General features: G+C 42.8%; 1 protein-coding gene across 1 annotated transcript; it reads right to left on the reverse strand.

The window, feature by feature from the left end:
• Positions 1-8,983: 8,983 nt before the first annotated feature.
• On the reverse strand, positions 8,984-16,111 carry LOC142581839 (uncharacterized). Its single transcript, XM_075691286.1, has 5 exons — positions 16,014-16,111; positions 15,289-15,345; positions 13,895-14,053; positions 11,357-11,458; positions 8,984-9,132 (listed from the first exon to the last, which is right to left on the reverse strand). The coding sequence occupies exons 1-5, from the start codon at positions 16,020-16,022 to the stop codon at positions 9,070-9,072; spliced, it is 390 nt and encodes a 129-aa protein (XP_075547401.1). The 5' UTR covers positions 16,023-16,111; the 3' UTR covers positions 8,984-9,069.
• Positions 16,112-22,962: the final 6,851 nt, after the last annotated feature.

Here is a 22,962-nt window from a genome sequence, read left to right on the forward strand (position 1 = left end):
GAGATACTAAAGAAGTCCTGACACTATACGCCAATTCGCCCAAAATTGTAACCTAAAAAACTGATAATTAATTGGTGCTCACAGAAGACGTCGCTTTTCGGTCAGAGTAATTCCGAACGTCCGTACCACAATGGTCGACCTTGCACTGCAGGGTGCTGTATGCTGACGAAGATACGGTGATCGGATTTTATCTTCTTTGCTGTCCTTTAAGGAGTAGCTCTTACACGTTTTTAGAGAACAGCCAAATATGAAACCGTCTCAGTGAGACGGAAGTCTCGCTAACAGGCCATGTCTCGCATGTCCTGCTTTAAAATGGTCGGTGTTGCAGACAACACGCGTTTTTTTTATGCTCCTTCAATTTGCAGGGAAGTCTATTAGCGTTTTCCTGGACCGACAAGGGTTATCTTTGCATTCTGGAGTTCTCCCAGTGTTCTTTAGAAATAACCAAAGGCTTTTTTGAACACCACGTGCAATTCTACGAAAACACCTTTGTGCGCTCTCATCATTATAAGCGGGAACACCTTCGCAGTTATTTTGTTGCTTTATTGCAGTGGTTGATTCATTTTAATAGGTTCTTCAATCTTATTTCGTGCCATTCAATTATTAAAAGACAAACAGCCCAAGAAGAAGCACAGCGAAAGAAGAAAACTAATGTGGCGGTAGTGGCTGATTTCGCATGACGAAAATTCTTGTTTAGAGAAGCCTGCTTTCCTTATTACCTTCGTTTCAGAGGCGATAAACTTTAGTAATCTATATTCGTACCCATGTAGGCAGCAGAGAATGCTACCATAGCAGCTAGCATCATCATCAACAAAACAAGGTATTTAATCCTGCATTTACCATAGCTGCTGTCCCGTCGAACATCAACAGGCACTGAAATTATCAAACTGGCGTGGCATTGAGAGCGGCCTGCACTAAGGCCTAATGTTGCAGCAACCTTGAATGGCTTTTCGTGATATTAACGGTGTGGCGCCACCTGAAATCTACATTTGTACCTTACGTTGCACAGAGAGTAGTCCTGGCCAAAACAGGTTACACATGGTTAAAAACTAAAATGGGTACCCAAAGGTAGCTAAAAGAGCATTGAGCGCGAAATGAATACGAAGACACACTTAGAAACATGTTTGCAAGACGGCATTTGTCTCGTGTACGAGTTTCAACTTTCTTTGTATTCATTTCGTCCTTATTCTTCTTAATAGGTATCAATTAAATAGGCTAGCGAGGAGCAATTTTAAATCTCAGGATAGGCACATCAGGCACCTTAGCCTCCATGAGAACCACGGGCGACGCTGGTTATGCAGCTTCGAGAAGACCACCCGCCGTAGTTGCTCAGTGGCTCTGGTGTTAGGCTGCTGAGCACAAAGTCGCGGGATCAAATCGCGGTCACTGGGGCCGCATTTCGACGGGGGCGAAATGCGAAAACACCCGTAAACTTAGATTCAGGTACACGTTAGAGAACCCCAGGTGGTCAAAATTTCCGGAGTCCTCCACTACGGCATGCCTCATAATCAGAAAGTGGTTTTGGCACGTAAAATCCCATAATAAAAAAAAGCTTCGAAATGGAGGAAGAGTGAGCAAAGTCGAAATAAGGCTTGGCTGCCACCTGCAGCATCAGATATGTCGATTACAGCAGTCACCACATCTTTGTAGGTTTGTGTCTCTCTATCTATGTTCGTTTGTTTGTTTGTTTTCAACGACGCTTTTTCGAATGCAGAGTTCACGTCAGAAGTACGGGAGCAAGTGGAGGCGGTAGCCACAGTTGTCCTCGAGACGTTCACGAAGCATGTGAAGGACCGTGGCAATACCTCCAGGCACCTGCACGACTCTGTTCGGCTTGAAGCGCTGCGCAGGCTAGCCACGCTGAAGCTAGACGTTGGTTTTCCGGATCATATTCGAGAGGAATCAGATTTGGAAGCAATATACAGCTCATTCCCAGAAGCCAAGGGAACCTTCTGGGACACTTGGATTCGCTATTCATATATTGTGCAAAAGCTGAACCTAGAGCGGGTCAGTCAACCGAACGTGAACTTCGAGGCTGCGGGCATGACAGCTGCCTACTCTCCTTGTCTCAACAAGATTGTCATCCCCGCTGGCGTTGGCAGACCTCCCTTACTAATAAGCAAAGGCCCTCCAGCGTACCACTACGCAACACTCGGAATGGTTGGTGCCTTGAATTTATTTATGAGTTGCTTTCTTTGACTGCTGTGGGGCAACCTGCTTCGGTGACTTTGTAGCTAGATCATCCTACTGATGAGGTCAAGAGTTATCCGACTATCTGCTGCGACAGGCGCATTCCAGTGAAGATAGAATTCAAGAACAGTAGTACATTTCTGAAGCACCCTGTTGTGTCACGTTCCAGAAACATTGACGCTGTACTACAAATTGAAGTCTACATACCTAGAATCAAAGTTACCGTGCTCTAGACAGTCTAGAGGCAGGTGTCAACTTTTATTTACAGTATGAAAAAACGACCTCTTTTACTGAATGTTTCTACAGCTATTGCTTATAAGAGCTATCAAAGGTGTGTGTACATGTCGATATTACTATCTTTGCCTTTACTTCTCTCCGCAATGGCGTTTCTTATTGACAATACCTACGATAGGTGAATGTTTACATCAACCGAGCATGATCTTGATACATCTCCAATTTACTTTTTTGTTGTAGCTTTGAGAATTGTAGATGGATATTTTGACTAAAAGTAACGACCCTGGTTTATTACACAATGGTTAACATAGGTTAGCGTGTATACAAAAAATAATGTGTCACGTCTCACGCCAAATTGCATTGAGGGTAAATGTTTTTGTTTTCTCAGGGTAGAATTATTTCTTGTTAACCTAACTCGTGTTGTCTTGATATGAGCGCAGATCATCTCTCATGCATTGTTTCGCGGTGACTGCGTTCGGGAGGCGAGAGGCATTGACGCCATGGCAACCGACTGTGAAAACTGGTGGACAGCCGCAGCGCAGTATTATTACTTACAAGGAACTCGATGCCCTTCGACTGAGCCTCCACCGGTAAGACATCTGATTTTATGTTGACGACTTTCAATGTCCTGATCCTCAGACGCTTTTCACCGCCTTGATCAACATTATCTTGTACGTGGCGTCTTTGTCAAAATTTTCGAAGCCAAGGCGCACGTGACCGCTTCTTTCCTGGGTGCGTTTATTGGAACCTCTGTAGAACATGAGTTAAGTAGAAGCCCAAGAGATTCAGAGAGGAAGTGCTTTTCTCGTTCCTGAGCTTCGTGACGCCAGGAGTTTCATACACGCGCCAGTACAAGCTCTTGCAACAGATCTCGGCCCTCAGTAGTTGTCCGTGACACTTTTTGCATAGACTGTATGCATGAAGCCACACAACAAAAATGCAGCGGCCACGTGGTTACATCTGGCCGAGCAAACTTTGTACCCGGTTCTGGAATGTAGAATTGCGGTTGAAGCACAGGTCCTTGAGCGCAATATTCACAAAAGTTGCTTTGACTTTACCGTTATGGATATTACAGTTGTATTTATTTTTCTTCTATTCGAGGAGAAATGCGTAGAGAGCTAGTAATTCAAGAGAGGCTATTCTTTGCGTCAAGCTCTTAGTTCTGTGATGTAATTTAGCTTTCCCAGCTACCTCATAAGGACGAAAGAGAAACAGATAAAATGCAGAGAAGTTGGCCGGAAGACTGAGCCCAGTTGGCTAGGTTGCATTTTAATGCGGCAAGACGTGAAGCGCCCCACAGAATGTCAACATTGCACCGAGAACATTTATGATGGACAGTAAACACCTGGGATCGCTACGAGTTCGAGTGTCATTGTGTTAGCTTGAAGAGCCGTTATTTATGACTGAATTCTTGACGCCAACATTAACTAAACATTATGCCTCTCATACTGATTTGTTATCTTTTGCACAGATGAACTACAAAGTTCAACTTTTTTTTTCTTTCAGCTTGCTGAGGACTACGAATACATTCCCAACCTAAATGTGGAACCAGAGCTCTTGCACGTGCTAGCGGCGACATCCGCAGCCTATGAAGCCTTCCGCTCGCTTCCCGAGCCGCAGATGAATCGTGGGCTCCCTACGCTCAACTATACGGCAGAACAACTCTTCTTTGTGGTGAACTGTGCTTTACAATGTTGCGACGGCGAACCTTACCCTTCCTACGCTTCATACGATGACCATTCATTTTGCGAAGATGGCGTTTCTTCCTGTCACTTATTGTCGGGGTGCAACAGCATCGCCAAGCGGCTTCCAGAGTTTGCCGCTGCCTTTCGCTGTCCAGCAGGATCCAAGATGAACCCCCGTGACAGGTGTGCGATGTGAACAGAAACGTTTGCTTTGTGAACGTTTTGAAAAATGCCAAGGACAGAATGGCTGGGGAGGGGACGCAGTTATATGGTATATGTGAATGCTTTGTGTTCTCATTCTTACTAACATCCTTCAAAACGCAATACATTTGCATTAGTTGGTATTCCGCATTACGTAGTGACGCCAGCAGCTGCCACGCTGCTTGTAAAGAGCCACCGCCGCCTTAGTAGCACTGCATGAAACTTTAATACGCATCTTCGTTAAGCCGTTCAGAGGGTGTCCTTGGGTATCATTGTGATAAGACGTACGCGTCTAACATTAAGCTTGTTTCCTAACGTGAACAAAAAATTAATCACACGAAATTCATGCGTAACATAGGAAGGCCATTTTCTGTTCTTATCTGGCTTTTTCTTGTCTAAAAATATTACCAATAATTTTTACACAAATATATTTTGGACGATTTGTGCCGAACTTCCTATTTCGCGCTTCCTGGTAGGTGCTGGCACACGCGCTAAGAATGCGCCACCTGATATTTCATTTGTGATTCTTAGAATAAGCAAGTCAACAACAACGTCAAGTTTTTTTTTCGTCCACGCCTAATTGTCTTTGTGTTTGCCTTTCTACATAGTCACATCACATATGGCATTACTTCGTTGAGAAATACATATAACTGCCACATTTTATCCGTACAGCACATTCAGAACCAGGCCATTCGCATTAATACCAACAGTTGTTGTACTCTAATGCTTCTCTGGTCCATCAGGCTAACTAAATTCTTCCTATATCTGGCTTGTTCATATTTCATTTACTTATCATTATGTATAAATTACTTAACAAAGAGCTCGCGTTTCAATTAATAGTATCTAGATTGCTCACAAATACTAACAGCACTAGGTTTGCCCATAATCACAACTTTCTATAACCTGAATGCAACATGAACTATGGCAAAATGACATCCTCCTCCTCGGCGATTAAATTGTGGAATTGCTTACCCCATGACCTTAACTCATCAACATGTTTTCATGCATTCAAATATGAACTTACAAATTTAATTTTGTATAGCTAGTTTTCCTGATTAATTTACTTTGTATATAAAATGTGTACTTCATTTTTTAAATAGGTTTATACAGGTTAGATTGATAATGAGCGAATTTTTTTATTTTACATGTATGACTTCTTGTATAAAAATCGAATGTATTCCTTTCCACTATTTCGTTCACTCTTTATTTACTTGTAGATTGCGTAATTTTACACTCCTGTATCAATCATTTTGTACCAATCTTCTTATTAACGGAGGGTGCCGCTGCAGTCGTTCGACCTTGGGACCCTCGCCCGTATACTACGAACGACCAACCATGCTTCTTGAATGAACAACAAACTGAAACTGAAAATAAACATTGGTGCCCTTTGAGAAGACTTCTTCGGCGAATGAGTATTTCTTAGTTGAAACCCCAATTCTCTACTTCAGATAATGCGTTTACGAAAAGCAAGCTAACGTCTTGTTTGTGCAACCACCAAGCAGAAGGTTTGGCACTGCCACACTTTGCATGAGGAGCCGAAAGAACATTATAAACATCAAAAAGCGCACGCACTATACTGATGTTGCAAACGCGCACAGGTGCATAGCAGTTTGTGCCTCAACAGTAGGCGCTTGAAAGGTGATATTCCATTACATATCAAGAGCAAGAAATGTAGCTGGGCCGACCATGTAATGCCTAAGGCAGATAACCATCGATTTATTAGATTTAACAGACTCGATGCCGAGGCAAGGGAAGCGCAGTCGAGGACGGCAGAGAATTAGGTGCTGTCATGAAATTAGGAAATGTGCTGGCATGAAATGGAGCTACCTGGTGAAAGACAGAACTAATTCTAGATAGCTTGGAGAGGACTTCTTCCTGCATCGGAGATAAAATAGGCGGTTAACTAATTAATTAATTAGGCGGATAACTCTCAGCGTACAGCACTTGTCTATTTGGTTGCGGACTTGCCATCAGAAGCCTTTTCCACACTGCTGGGAGGCTGAAGTTGAACGTTGTGTGGAGAAAGATGTGTTTATGACACATGTTCTCAGATTAAATGTCACGTAAGCTTAACCTACCGTGGTATCTTTTCGTTCATGTCTTTACAAGAATAGTTTTTTTTTTGTTATGGTCTGAGCCCCTACGTGCCAAAAAACACGTTTTTATGCACGCCGTAGTGAAATATTCCAGATTATTAATGTCGACCTGAGGCTCTTTAACACGCACCAAAATCTAAGTACATGAGCGTTATTGCATTCCACGCCCTCAGAAACGCGACCGCTATGGTCTGGATCGCACGCGCTACTTCCAGCTGAGCAGCAGAACATCTTAGCCACTGGGCTACCACTGCGGATCAAAAAAAGAAAGCTTCCGATGTTCATATTGTATGATTTGGTCGCTCACTTTCTTTCTATGCAAAATATTTAATCGCAGCAAGTGAAATGTCGATTCCACAAATGAAGCTCGTATAAGCCGGGATAGACTAAACCGACATGTGAAACTTGCACCGATTTTTGGCCGTGGCTACGTCTCGGGACGGCTGCGCCAGGTCGCTTGCTGGCTTCATGGCCCGATGCAAAGGCTAAAACTACTGCGTACTAAAATATTCTAGTGCATTGTAGTAGAACTAAAATGCATCATCATCATTATTACCTAATACCACAGCTCTCTCTGGAGGGATGACTATGCGCCATGTACGATTACGGTAATTACATAAAAACTATACTTTCTGGTAGGACGCACTTTTCATACTGATGGATCTCCGCTGGTAAATATTCAGTATTTAAGTATTTTTAATAGTTGCGGAAGTTCTAATACTTATTAAAGAAATATGAAGAAAATTTTCTTGTAACCACCTTTACGATTCGAAGCACTAGTCATTTACGTCTCCACACCCTAAGCTTAGAGGCGGGTACTGCGTCACATGTTTCAATATATAGTGTACGAACAACGCTTTTAAATTCGTCGCAACGCGTGGCCCTTTTCCAGGTCTACCGCATACGCCCACAGCTGTAGGGAAAGTAACGTAGTGGTAGGAAATGGAAAGGGGTGCTTTGATAGGCAGGCGAGGGAAGGTTCATTTTAAGCGCTAAAGATATATGGTCTACTATTATGAACTTATGGGTACATTGGCCAAGTAGATAGAAATTTTTTTATTTGTACTTAGGACGAAATTGCCTAAGATAAAGAAAGGACTGGTTATAATAAGGAAAGAACTGCAGTAATTTATATACGAACCCCACAGACGATGCCTTTAACTTTGTAAGCTATCAAATTCGACGGCACTAAGAATAGCAGTTATAGGAGCATGTTTCAACGGATACAACAGACTACGTCACGCGTAACCTACCTTCGTTGCTTGCCGTGTGAGGCAGATTTGCTAGGCGGGCACACTTCGGTGGCAACCACACGCTATGCGCAGACCTCCCTTAAACGCCCGATCTTTAGGATTATGCTGTCTTGGGCATACATCACTGCCGCAAGATTGAGAAAATATTCTGTTCTTGAAAAAAATTCCAAATAATCAATTTTAAACAACAATGACCTTCAGCATCTTTGACTCCCTCGGTAATGCATATTATGTTTCACTAGAACATTTGAAGTTTGCTTATCAGAATGCGTTGCCGAATGCCAATGCTTAATTTTTTGTCACACATGTCTGGTTTGGCTCCCCGCCCTCAATGTTAATACGGTAGTGAGTATTAAACCATGAAAACTTTCTTTGTCGAATGTCGTGGGTTTAACATTGAAAGAAAGCGTTTTCTGAAAGTTCCCCTTCACCAGTTTGGGCTGTGCCTTATGCTTCCCTTTTACTTCACCAATAGTAACGTATGTGATACCACTTTTAATATTGTAAGTGAAAGGAAAGGACTGCCATGTTTCCTCAGTATGTTTTTTCAGTTTTTTCTCATAAGTGCCAAAATTACTACCTGCACCTTTTCTTTATCCCCCCGCAATAATATATATATATATATATATATATATGTATATATATATATATATATATATATATATATATATATATATATATATATATATATATATATATATATATATATATATATATATATATGTATGTTAACAACGATTATCAACCCTTTTTATCTTTTCTGTATATAAAAAAAAATGTTTTATTCTTATCGCTACTACCGCACAATGCACACCCTATTCCTCCTAGTGAGTATTCCTCCTAGCAATAACCAAAAGTATCAAACCAAGCTAATCGTGTAGGCGATCCAACATGTTGTGGCCCAGTTGCCACGGCGCACAACTGCAAGTTACCTCGTAGAAGCACAAAACGCCTTCATATACTGTCGGGTTAGCATTTCCAATTGTAGGTCATGTGATGAAGACTTACATACGCAGCAAAGGAATACGGGATGATCGTTCATTGGCAGGGTTGATGGCAGGCGCTGCCATCAGCAAGTTTTAAGTTTTCAACGTGGCCTCCTGTCGGTCCTCATGCCATGAAACGTGTTTGCGCTGGCAGTAGGTTATGGAGCTTCCTCAAGAGATTGGCATTATGATAAACACGTTGATACTATGTCCTCTTATGCGCCATATCAGGCATGCATGATAAGTCAAAGAATAGCATGTAATATAGCCCTACACTGTGCACAGTTTAGTTCAATTACATGAGCAAATGAGCAGAAAAAAATGACACATAGAGACAAACGACGTTTAATATGAGCCGAATAACAATAGTTTCGGATGGACAGCTGTGTTAGTACGGGATTTCATATTGCGCCTTAAGGGAGTGCTAGAGCGTTTTAACAAAAATTGCCAACAAGGCCATGATGAATCCTTCAACGATGCCAAGGACCTAGAAAGGAAGATATAACGAAAAGTAGGATTACGTATAGTTTCATCGGCACCGTGCATTCATGCATTCTAAATTACCTCTTTCCTGTTATATAAACCTGTCGACAATGAACATTGCTGTTTGTTTGGGATTATAGGAAACAAACGAGGCTATAAAAAGCAGCGGCTGCTCTGTGCCATTGATTACTGTGAATTCACCAGCTGAAGAGAGACGAAGTAAGCCTTTAAGGGGTAAATGCTGCCCTCACAGTCCTAACAAAATCAGTACAAAATGCGCACTCAAATTGGAAAAAAATAATAAACGCATTCGTCGCCTTATATCCCATGATGACAGAACTGATGAGAACTTTTTCTCGAGCCAAGACGGTAGAGAAGACCACATAGAATTTCTCGATATTATATAATTTCCTGATGATATTTGGGGTTTTACGTGCCAAAACCACTTTCTGATTATGAGGTACGCCGTAGTGGAGGACTCCGGAAATTTTGACCACCTGGGGTTCTTTAACGTGCACCTAAATCTAAGCACACGGGTGTTTTCGCATTTCGCCCCCATCGAAATGCGGCCGCCGTGGCCGGGATACGATCCCGCGACCTCGTGCTCAGCAGCCCAACACCATAGCCACTGAGCAACCACGGCGGGTATATAATTTCCTGTCGAATGTCGAATTACCGGTAGCCTGACATGTGAAACACCATGTTGTCAATCTCATGGTAAGCTGTTAGCAAGAGTTTGAAGTTTGTTCCCGTGGATCATTTGCGCTGTATAAGTCCACTTATACAGTTGGCGCAGACCATGTAACACCGAATGGTTGGCACAGTGACTCTTCTATGTGCACTTCCGTTCCAAAATCACCAAGTAGTCACGATGGCGAGGCGCATGTTAGGCCATGCACGAAGGGGTATCAAAGGATTATAATCATTACCGTAAAATAAATAAATTAAGAAATTTATTTTACTTTGAAGTTGTTAAAGCTTCTCCTCGTATTCATGATTCAAATTCACAGCTTTCTCTCTGCGTTTTTCAATCCTCCGTAGCCCTCCTTTGTACACGATTTCAGAAGTCATGGAAAAGCAGTGTTCGACCTCCTGGAAGTCTTCATCTGCATCATCAAATTATTGACACCACAGCAGATTTTTTTAAAAATTTTTCGAAGCAAAAAGTAGTCACTTGGGGCGAGTTTGGAAGTGAGGTGGATGGGGCAATATTTCATAGCTACATTATGCCACATGGACTGTCGCAGCTTCAGGTGAATGATGTGGTGCATTATCAGCGCGAAGGCGGGTGCCTTTGTGAGCCTTAAAACATCTCGTAATTTATTCAGAAGTGAGCATTAATATGTACTGCTTATAATCAGACCTTTGCTGGTCTGTTCCCAGTATGTTCTTGGTAGTCTGAGAGGAACATGCGACGACAATCACAGAATACCGATATTATAGTTTTCGCTGAAGAGATAAGCACCTCTATTTTTTTAGGAAAATTATAATGCTTTCACATTTTTCTGTTCCTATTAGTTTCTGAACCAGTGAGGCAAATACGACGCTCGTCAATAGTTACCAAACTACGAAAAATATTCTTTGTCGTTCTCCAAAATAGCAACATCATGTTTGACTGCGAACAGGAGTGAGCAGACGAGTTACCCAGCGTGTAGACACGTTAGACATACGCAGCTTGTAGTGAATTATGTTTTACACACTATAATAGAGTACGCATGTTTCATGCATTATTATTTCAATGGTAACTCATCGATGTACCAGAATGAAATCTTCCCCTTTCTTCACTCTGACCATAGCATCACTGAGAGAGGTGGGCCGTACACTAGATTCGTCAGTGAGAGACATGTTACCGGTAGCGAAATATTTCTGCATATCGTAGCAGTTTCATATGATTGATAATCATTGCCGTATACAGCCATAGTTTCATTGTGATTTCGCTGGGCGCTATAGCCCTTGAAACGTAGAAATGTTATAAAGCTGCGAGCCAGAATATTCTCTGTATTACGGTATACTAGCTTTTATCAGCACCCGCAAGAATATAAACTATATATTTGGACGGCACTTTAACAATTATGTACATAGACTTCAATGTGTACACCGGCAAAAATTCATTTGCGTAGCTGTAATAAATAAAAACTCTTGCGTACTCCCACAATACGCGTCAATTTTATTTCCGAATTAGAATGACTGCGGCAGTGGTCAGCATACTTTGGCAATAAAATACTCACACCAATGGACATCGCAAGTAAGTGCTGGCCTTGGGTATTGGACACGGAGAGGATTCCTGTGATGAGGAACATGAGAGCACCGCTGCCGTAGTACGTCACAAGCTGTGAAAAGCAACATGGAGGAATAAGTACGTATAGTGTATAGTGATGGTTTGAAATCACCGCATTCTCTAGTTGCTGATCGAACCTCAATAAGTGCGACTATCAGAAGGAATGCTTCCATATTGTATCTCGATTTACCAATAAGAAGTCTGGTTCTCCTTTATTGCTTCAAATTGTTGCACCATGCTATTATCGCCGAGAAACGTAACAATGGCCGACTAATTATGTCACAACTATAGCATACAGTGTCCACGGATTTAATTCCTGAGTCATTGGAAGTTTTCGCCGCAACAAGTGCGCCGCCTATGCTGTCTGACGTCGTCATCGTCGTCGTCATCATCATCATCATAATCATCATCATCATATTTATATGTCCACTGCAGGAGGAATGCCTCTCCCTGTGCCCCTGCAATCTCCAATTACCCCTGCCCTGCTTTGACCGATTCCAAGTAGCGCCGGCGAATTTCTTAATTTCATCACCCCCCCTAGTCTTCCGGCGTCCTCGACTGCGCTTCCCTGCTCTTCGTACCCATTGTGTAACCCTAATGGTCCACTGGTTGTCTATCCTGCGCATTACATTCCATGCCCAGCTCTATTTTACTTTGGGTCTGTCGCGTTTGAGAATGCTGCTGGGGTATCAGTGGAAGGGTTCACGAAACTTTTACATTTTTATCTAAACTCGACCTATGCGGAATGAAATCATGGTGTGTATTTACAGAAACGTGGTGGTCTGCATAGGGTCTTGCATAGCGCCGGTTCTTAGCGATTTCTTTTAGCTCACCGTGACAGGACGGTAGCCACCGATCTACATTTTAAGGTTTTAAATGTTTATTTAGATTTGTTGACGATTTTTAAAAATTTCAATAGACAACATTATAGCTAGCGTTGGACAGGACCTTACATCCTTTTTAAGACTTTTTTAAGCACAGTTTTAAGCCACTTGATTTCACCCATGAACTACCGGCTGACAACGAATTGCAATTTTTGTATTTAAGGTTAATTTTCGCAGTAACCCACATAAGCTGGTATTACCACTCTAGGGTTAACAATCCACTCCTTTCGTATTCGTCCTCCCACTCGAAGCTTGTTAAATGGGCAATTGTGAACATGTGCTTCAGCAATGGCATGAAAAAATTAGGTCTTGTCATGATAACCATCAGTTTGAGCGAGCTAGCCTGTCGTCTTTGTGCGGCTGGTTATCCCAAAGATGTGCTTGTTTCCGTGGTGGAAGGCTTGGCGAGGAAGTGCAAGAGCCGAGGTGAGCCATTAACCGAAAGGAAAATGACTAAAAGTACTTAAAAAGGATATGACATGTATTTCATTTGTAGTTATTGTGCGGCCTCAATTTTCACAATGATATAGGAAGAAAAGTTTTATTTCGATACCATTAGTGAAGCGCTTTTTCCCGCAATTATGAAGTACACCACATCACTCAAAGCTGAGAAATTACGTTTGTAAATTTAGGAAACCTAAGATGAATGGCTGAGCTATGGCTTCAGCATTATCACACTGCCTCGGGGCGGGTACCATGTAGCCTTATCTAGTCCCAAGCATATGCATGGTTTGCGAACTTTGCGAATGAACTGATCTCATCCCGTAAAAGCGCGCCCAATGCCAAAGTTTGCCTCATTATCATGGCATGCATCTTTGTCTGATAATCGTAGTATGCAGTTTTATTTACGCGCGTCTCACGGTAGCTGAAAAAATTGTCAGATCTTGTAGCTGTGTAACAGATGCGAAACTTACTCAACCATAAAAGCGATACTTTTCGACTTAACAATTATTATTTTGCTACCTAAGTACCTCAAACTGTAAGGATGCTAATGACACGACGTAGCAGTGCACTGAACTCTCCGCAGTAGCGCAGCAGCTATGGATTTCTGCTGCACAGCACAAGTTCCTGGGTTCCACAGCTGGAGTAGATGCACGCATTGCAATGGGTGCTGAATGCAAAAATGCTTGTACCATTATTAGAATGAACGTTATAGAGCTACAGGTGGTCAAACTTTTCCCGGAGTTCCTCAATGTGGCGTCACTCAGAGGGCCTTGTTGCTCGGTAAATTTCTTTTGCTTTAGGAAGTTCATCTCACTCACTCACTCACTCACTCACTCACTCACTCACTCACTCACTCACTCACTCACTCACTCACTCACTCACTCACTCACTCACTCACTCACTCACTCACTCACTCACTCAATTGATCCATAGGTCAATTGATCTATCGGTCAATAATAAGGTCATGGATGAGTTGGGGAAGCTCGACTGCCTTGTCCCAGGATGCTTGACTACGGTCCTAGAACTGAAAAGTGCCCCGCATTGTCCACGCTCAGGGCGCCAAACCCGCTGCCACCACCCCCAAATTCACCGTTGAACATAACATGCATGAAATGCCATTTCATAAAAATTATTTTCGTCGTTGCTCACACGATACTCACAAACTTGTTGGTGGGATCCATGTCATTCATGAGGCCATGCAAAATCATGAACGAACCATTGAGCATGTAGGTAAAGCTCAGGTAGTGCAGCATGTGAAAAGGCCCGTGTATGTAGAAACCTCCCACGTTCAGCAACAAAAGTATTGTGAAAGACATGATCTGCAGAACGCAAAAGGATGGCGCTAAAGAACGCGATCTATCTTCGATGTTTTTGTTCATGAGTAAACGTTATTCAACGCAAGCTTTTAAAGAACAGATATCCTTATGCTGTCAAAAATGTGGGACAATATGAACTTCAATAATCGCTGGCATCTGCAGCTGCATAAAGCCGTCATTGTCATGTAATCACTGCTTATTTATGTTTGAAGACATGCGAAGCAATTAGTCAGGAAGACATTTTACTGGCAACCGCTTTATTTTTGACCGCTAATACAGGTATTTGTATGCCGTTTATGTTCCCCTCAGAACACATAACGCGTCCCTCCGATTCTTTCTCTGTCATTTGTTGTATTAGACATCAGTATTAGGGCAACTGGAGGTTCAATTTGTGTTAGCTTTATGCAGTGTAAGTTATGCAGTGTGTGCACATTGCCAGCTGTTCCCTTTAAAATACATGCAGAGTTGTCATCACTTCTTTCACAGGTGGCACACAGAATATGTTCGCTCAAAAAGCCAAGTGCGCAAGTTGCGCGATAGATCAGTGCTTGCAGCACCCTCTCACCATCGTATTATAACAGCGGCCTGCGTTCGGCTCCCAGTGGCGGCGGTGAGAAAGATTTTGCTTTTCTCATGGTCTCACCGCGAGGTCAGCCCTACGTAATTGAATGTCATCCGCGCGCACGACCCAATCCTATTTCAGCCACACTATGCTTCCTTCCCCGTCTCGAAGATAGCTCTTCACCATAACATGTACTACAGCTTGAATGCAACATGCACTCACATCCGGTAATGTGAAGTCATCGAAGTTCAAGGTGCGTAAATATCTTCAATGCAAACTTAAAAAACTTAGGAAACTGAGGAAAATCTGATAGCATGCTCTTTATAAACATCGTGACTACGGAGATTGAATTTTAGCTAGGCATTTCATTCTTCGTTGAGCACCATGTAGAGACTGTCATACAAAAACCCGTCCACACGCGGCGAAAACTGGCTACGTCGAGCACAATGATTCTACCGAGTAATTGTGGATAGCAAAGCGGGAGTGTTCGCAAAGCTTACGCGATGACACCCGTATGCTCTTATACCTCAAGAAATAAAATCATGCGTCTACCATGCCATAATAAAACAGCCCACGCAATGGACCTTGATTTTATTTCTCACTATTCAATGGGCAAATATGTTGGAAACCTATGGCCCATTGCATATAGGATGGCTGAAAGCAATGGATTACTCACCGTGGTAAGGGCACCTGCTTGGCCTCTCCTTGTCATGAAGTAACCATTTGAAGTTCCCTGGCGAAAGAAATAAATTTAAAACCCTCTTCAGCAAAGCAATCGTCATAAAATACGATAGTATTGGACGTCCAGCCATGTCGAAAGAACAGAATGCACTTAAGAGTGCAATACTCGTCATACTGTGATATACAGCCTGAAAAAAAGTTAGACCATTGAAGGTCAACGTAATTAGCAATGAGATGTCACCTAGGTCGCGGTAGCGCTGCATTGATGGTCGGTACGAAGGGTAAGACTAAGTGGCAAGCAAGCGAATTTAAGCCGGGATACGCAAAAATATCAGTCACATGTGTTGGCATACTGGAGTATTGAAACAAACATGATCTGGTTGTATTACGAATCCTAAGAAATCTAGCATTTGGAGCACAGCCAACGTAACCTTATTTCATAATTATCCACCAATTAGGAGTACTTGTCTGTTTGTTAAAGTAGACATGTCCTCAGCCATCAACCGTCTCACTCAATAATTGCTTAGAATGTTAATGGCACTACAGAATCTATATACCACAACATCGGCTGTGAAGCTCAGTAGACTTGCGGAAAATGCGCATGTATAGAAAGCGCATTTTCACAAACAAAATGCTAGCAGCAGATAGAACATCTCATACTTAAAGCCCAAAAGTGATGACTTGAAAAGAGAAGAGCATCTTAGGCCCATAAGATGTTACCTTTCCCATTTTGGAGGCCCTGTTGCTGGTTCGTTCTTTTCTTTGTCTTCAGCTGCAATTAGATGGCACGGGGCGTTCTGTTCTTTTTTTCTTCTTCTTCTTCCATCCTATTCAAGCAGATGAGAAACGTTGACTTTGGGGATGGATAGAAACGAGGAAGCGTGTAGGGTTATATAACCTGATAAGCTAGTTATGTTAGCTATTTCGCAAGCTGCTAGCTAGCGCCCCCTACCTTGTACACCACGGTCTGTGGCCGAGACGCGCCTAGTGGTGAGGTGGCGGTGGAATTTCGTTTCCGTTGAGAGTGCGAGTTCGATCGTGCGATGACGAGGCTGTGCGAGTGTGAGCGCGGGAGACCGTTTGCTTGTTCGACGGACGCCATGTGGTAGTTCCTGTGCGACAAACTTGAGCCCCTGCGTTGCTTCCTGTGAGCACCCTTCCTTTTTTTTCACTTAATAAATCCACTTTGAATTCCATCAAGCACCACTATGACCTGTGAGATTCGGCTTGACTCCAACAGTTATGTAGACGCAAGGACTGCGTGCACAATGGTAATGAGTGTTGAGGAAAAGTACTGAGAAAGTTCACATGTACGTCGCCATGGATCAAATATAACTCACTTGGCACGTTCATTTAAGTTCGACAATTAAAATACGCAGCAGAAAGTAAATTGCTGAGGGCCATCCTAAGGATGTTCCTGTGTGTCACTGAAAACAGGGGTTTTCGTCCCCATGAAAAAGACAACGCCAACAATGGCAAGACTGCTCAGATGTCACAAAGCCTACATCTAGAACTCGGTTGACACAAATAGATAATTCTTCCGTGGCAACCACTGTCAAGAGATATAATGTTTATACCAGCAATATGGACATAATTTAAAGCAAGGCTGAGCTGATTTGAACGTGATTACCGTATGATGGACATGTCTCAAATACGCATGCCCCTGACAGACTTCAAAATAATCCACACAACACCAAAGAGGTACATGCGCACACAGAGCTCTCTTTGTATGAGTATGCGCCTCTCCTTTTGTCTTGTGTAGGTTATTGTGCTATCTATCGCCAAGTAAACTATACAAACTCGTCCGATCTTCAACATTTTCAAGTGGGCGACAATACAATCCAATGACTCTATGAACTGTATAGGTTGTATGATTCTGAGGCTATAAAAAATTACTATCGAAGGGTTGAGAGCAATGCATTGTTTATTTAACGTCACGCGCTTGCCTATTTAGTTTCAAAGAGACGCACTATCAAAAAAAATTCCTTCCACCCATGACGTCGTGCATATTCTAAATATCATGCGCTGTGAAGTGGGCCACCCAGTTCCGTTCACTACATTTCAGCTTGAGTGAAGCCACTCATCTCCTAAAAAGCGCGAATATAATTCAACCGAAAATATCCGTACACTACTAAAAAAACGAAACGCGGATACCGTGAAGAAACCATATAAAGAAAACGATGGCTTTTCTTTCTCTGCAGCTTTAGCGTTTGTAGGTAAGCTCGTTGAGGCAGCCTTACTAGACAGGTCACTCTCGCGAACACTTTGCAGGTCTAGACACCTAGGCTTAGTTAGCCTTAGCAGACGAACCATACGCGTAGAGGGGCCTACGCATGGATGAAGGAAAAAGATAGGAGGGAGCATTCCGTCACGCAGTCAGCCTTGACATGCAAACGCTCCGTCAGCGGTGGCCCAAGACGTGACGTCTTGCATCGAGCACGGAGCAAAATCGAGATTTTCCGAGACGCTTGGTTACCGGTAGCTATTATTTTTTTTTGTGCGGTGCTCGGCTTTTGACTCGTTTGAAAGGTCCCCTATCTGATGCCGTTCGCCGAACGGACACGCATAGCGCAACACTGCGATTCGACAACACAATCCAGAAACTTGAGTGCAGCATTAATCGAAAGTTCCGCTGTGTTAGCCATATTTCTGTTTATTTGAAAAGTTTCGAATGGTTTCGAATTGGTATCTGAAAGAAAATCAACCGAAAGTACTAAAACCTACCGTGCACTCTGACGCTTCCCCCACGTGTAGGGCCACTACACTGGCCTCAACGGCCGTTGCGATATGCTCCCTCTTTTTCCTTCTTCCATCGGCCTAATGGTGCGGCGCGCGCTGTCGCCGCCTGAACTCGGAGGCCGCAGACACGGAAAGTGTGTCGACTTCCACCTAACAGATGGCGCCACAGTATTCAGCATCAATGAGCGCTGTAGTCGTGTGAGCCACTTTTTAGATTGAAATCGAAATGTTCCGTGTCGATGGCGTCCCTCTAGGCCTTGCAGCGTCAAAATAAACAATCAATCTGTATAATAACGACAGAAGAGAGCTTAAACTTTGTCCACAGCGTGAGATGAGCTTACGCGATGGCTGATTTTACTATTGATTTCTTGTTCTCCCAAAGAAAAGCCCCTATTACTGGGGCAGCCTAACCGATGCCATGTTGTTGCCCAAATACGATATATGAAGGAGCGTTTCGATATACTTATACAGGAACGTGCTGTGTTTATTGGTCATAGCCTCTGTAACGTGACAACAATAAATTTCTTACATTTATGGCCCTCCTTGCGGAAGAGGTAAAACCTTTTAGGCGCTTCATATAACGCTTTTAACCGGCCTGAAAATGAGCGTTTAACAATTTTCATTTAGGCTAGAATTGATACAGACATTTGAATATGTGACTTCATACACCCCCGCTCACAATTCCCGAATTTCCTAAAATGTAGAGTTTGAGTCTTTATATCTTTCATAAAATTGTGAAAATTGACACATGACGTTGATGAGCGCTTCTGCTCGTATTAATGGCTTTGCTACAAAATCACACCATGGTCAACCACTTCAGTGCTGGCAAATATAGTTTTATGGCACGACAAGCGAGGTTTCATTTGTTTCATGGAGTTTCCAACAAAAATTACAATGAGAAACATTGGCGCTGCGATATTTATTAGAACTAGATCTGACCTTCGTGCTTGTGGCTTCAACCTTTATTTTATTGAGTAATCATTCTGCATTTCTAAAGACTCACAGGATCCAAAGCACCTTAAGCCAATTAGTCTCTGCGCACAAGGGTAATCAGCGCAGATGATCAATTTCAAAGTTAGAAAGCCTTCTCAAGCCATAAGAAGGAATGTTAGCCAAGACCACGAATTTCCCCATATTCCACTGCTGGCTGAACCGCCACATAACTTGTACATCCCATAGACAATATCGTCATAATGATGATATGTGGTGTTTAATGGCGCAAGGGCCAAGTATGACCAAAGAGCGCCATGCCAAAAGGTAATTTTAACAATGTATTGTGAATGCAGTGGATAGTGGATTTATCATGGTAAATGTGACATGGCTGTAAAAAGGCCTAAAAACTGTCGCTGTAAATGGCGTAAAATAACTAGGTACTAAAATGATGACACTCATTAGGGCATGGACGATGGCAATTGGGTTTCGTTAAAAAACATGATGGAACAAGGCAACACATAACAGTGATAGTAGAACCTCAAGAGAGCCCTTTTATTAGAAGGGCTGTTAGTCGTGTGCTAAAAATTTCCTGTCCAAATGATTTTAAGAGTATCTGTTTCCATTAAAAACTGTAAGACTAATTTCATGTTAAAAAGCGGTTCATCACTCAGAAAAAATGCAGGGTGAAGAGGTGTATTTTCACGATATGCAGAAGGAAAATACTTTTTCCTCTCTGTTTCTATTGCAGGGCATTGAATAAGAACATGGAGTACTGTGAGACTATTGCCGCACTTACCACAAGTCGGGGGATCTCGCCTCCAGTCAAGAGATAAGAGTGAGTACCGTATGTGTGGCCAATCCTTAGTCGGCAAAGAATTACTTCCTTGTAACGTGCTGTTTTCCCACTGATCCAGTTCCCCAGTTTTGGTTTTATTTTGTGAAGCTTATTCATTACTTGTGTATCCCACTTGCCTTGCCAATGATTCCTTAATTTACGGCGTAGAAAAGGCTTTAGGTCTGTCGCAGGGATGGGGATATTTCCATCTCTGTCGCTAAAAGTTACGAATGTAGCGCCTTCGTCAGCTGCTTCGTTCCCTTTTATACCTTTGTGACCGGGTACCCAGCATATGACAATCACTTGATTGCACATATATAGGGCGCACAATAAGTTATACAGCTCATTCAAAACGGAATTCTTATGTTTTTGTAAACTAATTAGTGCTCTCACGACACTTAACGAGTCTGTGAAGAGAACAGCCTTAGCGATGTTTGTGAGCCTGATGTGTTTAATAGCCGAGAGTATAGCGTATGCTTCCGCTGTAAAGATGCTTGTGTGTGGGTTTAGTGTCCCAGATATTGAAAATGATGGTCCAAGAGCTGCGTAAGCAACACCATCAGCAGACTTCGAAGCATCCGTGTAGAATTCAGCACAATATATCGTCATAATGCCGTCTAGACTTTCTGCAGGCAACTGATTTGTTTCATTCTAGTCCAGTCTGCACGTACATTTTTCAGTGCAACTCTCATTAAATCCACCGATAGGTCAAATCAAGCGGTCTACGTCACAGTTCACTTATTTCGAACTCAGTAGTGCAACTAAGCTGGTACCAAATTCTAAGAATAAAAAGATTTGTTTTTCGGATAAACGGCAGGCTCCAGATATTGCAAGGAGCTTCAGAGTGTAAACGAGTTGAGGTAAGGTCATTCCACGATTTCGCAGCCATTATTTGAAACCGCTAGACTTCCAGAGGGAATAATGAACAATCTTTTCGAATAAAGCAAGAGATGGTGGAATAAACACACGAATGCAAGGTATATTCTCACGAGCGTTAAACAAAAGAGCGTGGATATCTATCATTCTTATGCACTAATGTCTAGGCAAGCTATTATTTGGGCCCAACATTAGGTTTATTTGGATTCCCATATATAATGACTGAAAAAATTGGGCATATGTTTGTTGACACCGAAAAAATAAATCTAGAATGACGTGAATTATAAGAAATTTCAAAACTCTTCGTATATGTCAACTACGTATACTCGTAATACATTTAACTCCAATAAATTTTTGCAATGCATGGCACAAGAGCACATCAGAAAGAAGGAGCCTAGTCATCAACGAAACATTCAAATGTTGAAAAAAATGGCAAGACTGGCCGTAACCAATTGTTCAACAGCTCCAGCAACGGTTCACGTAGCAAAGTTTCAACAGAAGTTTTCAGCCCAGTGTATTCAACAGAAACATTTTCTGCGAATATACTGGGCCCTGCCATGTCACTTCAACCGCATTCAGGTGGGTTGCAGTCCTTTCGCGAAACATTTGAACTCGCAGCTTTTGCGGAAGAGCCCGTGATTATTTCTGCTACCGCTGCTGCCCTGGTCGTCACTGCCTCTGCTGAACACTGCACATCTGCATCCCCCATGGCCACCGATTTAGAGGACATTCGTGGCCTGCACCAAAAGGGGATGAAGCCAGAAGATTCAGCTTTTACGAGGGAAACAGCGATTGACTTAGCTCAAAAAAGACAATAAACACATGGACTGGTTTGAAAGCGTTCGTGAAACCGTGCAATAATTTAGATTTTATATAGTTTTTCGTATTGCGTTAACCATTGACCGTCGCGAACAGGTATCGAATTCATGGCCTCACTCTCGTCGGTGAAACTGAGAAGCGCCTGAGGTACCACGGTGATCCAGTGAAAACAACTATACAAGACGCAAGAAAAACAAAAGCATACGCACCATCAAAAAGACAGCTCTCGCTTCCCAGGTCAGCCCATAAGGAGCGTGCGTTACTGGAACTGACAAGCCTGGCGAAAGCATCGATACCCCTAATTATATATGTGTAATGCATGCTATTGATATGTGTGTACACTATATTTTATGATATGCTAACTTACCGTTGAGCAATGTATGAGTGAAAGGGCCTTAGTTAGGCAGACAATGTTCTGCCTTTAGCCTTGCCATCCAAGACAAGCTTCACTGTGTCTAAATGAATGCTGAATAAATAAACAAAAATAAAATTATACCACGGTTTGAAAGCGCTGTGCTAGGAGAACAGGTTAAATTCACGCCCCTGTGTCGGGATATAGATCGCATCAAGTAGTCAATATAGTCTCTACCATCAAACCGTTCGACGTATGCTAAAGTGGAATGTAGAAAGACGCACCGATCTTTACAGCGGTGTTTTGCAGTTTTACGCGGAAATAATAAAAACGAAATACTGACACGTATACTTGTTTATCTTTTCTTTAGGGTGACCGCTTTTCGCCGTTTAACAAATGTTATCGCTCAACGAGGAACGAGCCCGCACGTATTGGAAGTTTCTCGAATGTTATTGATGGTTCTATGTGGTGTCTGTTCTAATCGAAGCTTATGTAACCTGATTGCATGTACGATGGGAATTGTGAAGAAGTTTCTGGAAGACACGCGGTTGTCAGCAATTACTCTGAAACCTTCGATGGCTCATGTATAAAAGCCGATGTCTTTGACTGGCAGATCAGATTTCGACGATCGCCGACCTTGTTCGCTGCTATCGCTGTGCTGTGAGTGTAGCCTGTTTTTGCAGGCACAACTTCGCCAGTAAAAGTTAGTTACGTCAATCACTTATTCACTGTCACTACTACGTGACAATACTATATCTTACGTTGATAACATTGACGGAGTCCCTTTGATTCGATATTCAGCGTAACTCAAAACGCATAAGTTCGTCATAACCGGCAACTGGTCACTGACCTGTGGGATTTAGCAGATGCCGCAGGCACAGTGACGTTTTCGCCATAGGCGACGAGCTGTGCGAGCACGGGGCTGGCGAATTCTTGCGTCCTGCTGGCGCGGTGCCTGACTGCGACCACGTCGGCGCGAGCATGGAACGCAAGCGCGACGAACACGAAGAAGGCAATGACGATGCTCGTGGAGGACACGACGGCAGCCACGATAGCCCAGTGGGCTTCGGACACGCGCTCGTCCTCGTCGTCGAAGTCACCACGTTCCAAGTGCT

The sequence above is a fragment of the Dermacentor variabilis genome, chromosome 5 (genome assembly GCF_050947875.1).
Source record: "Dermacentor variabilis isolate Ectoservices chromosome 5, ASM5094787v1, whole genome shotgun sequence".
Lineage (NCBI taxonomy): Eukaryota > Metazoa > Arthropoda > Arachnida > Ixodida > Ixodidae > Dermacentor > Dermacentor variabilis.

Coding starts and splice junctions, on each gene's coding strand:
- LOC142581839 (XM_075691286.1), bottom strand. Junction 11,459..13,894: donor TGGATCCCACCAACAAGTTT/GTGAGTATCGTG, acceptor TGCTTTTCACAG/CTTGTGACGTACTACGGCAG. Junction 9,133..11,356: donor TACTTGCGATGTCCATTGGT/GTGAGTATTTTA, acceptor CTTCCTTTCTAG/GTCCTTGGCATCGTTGAAGG.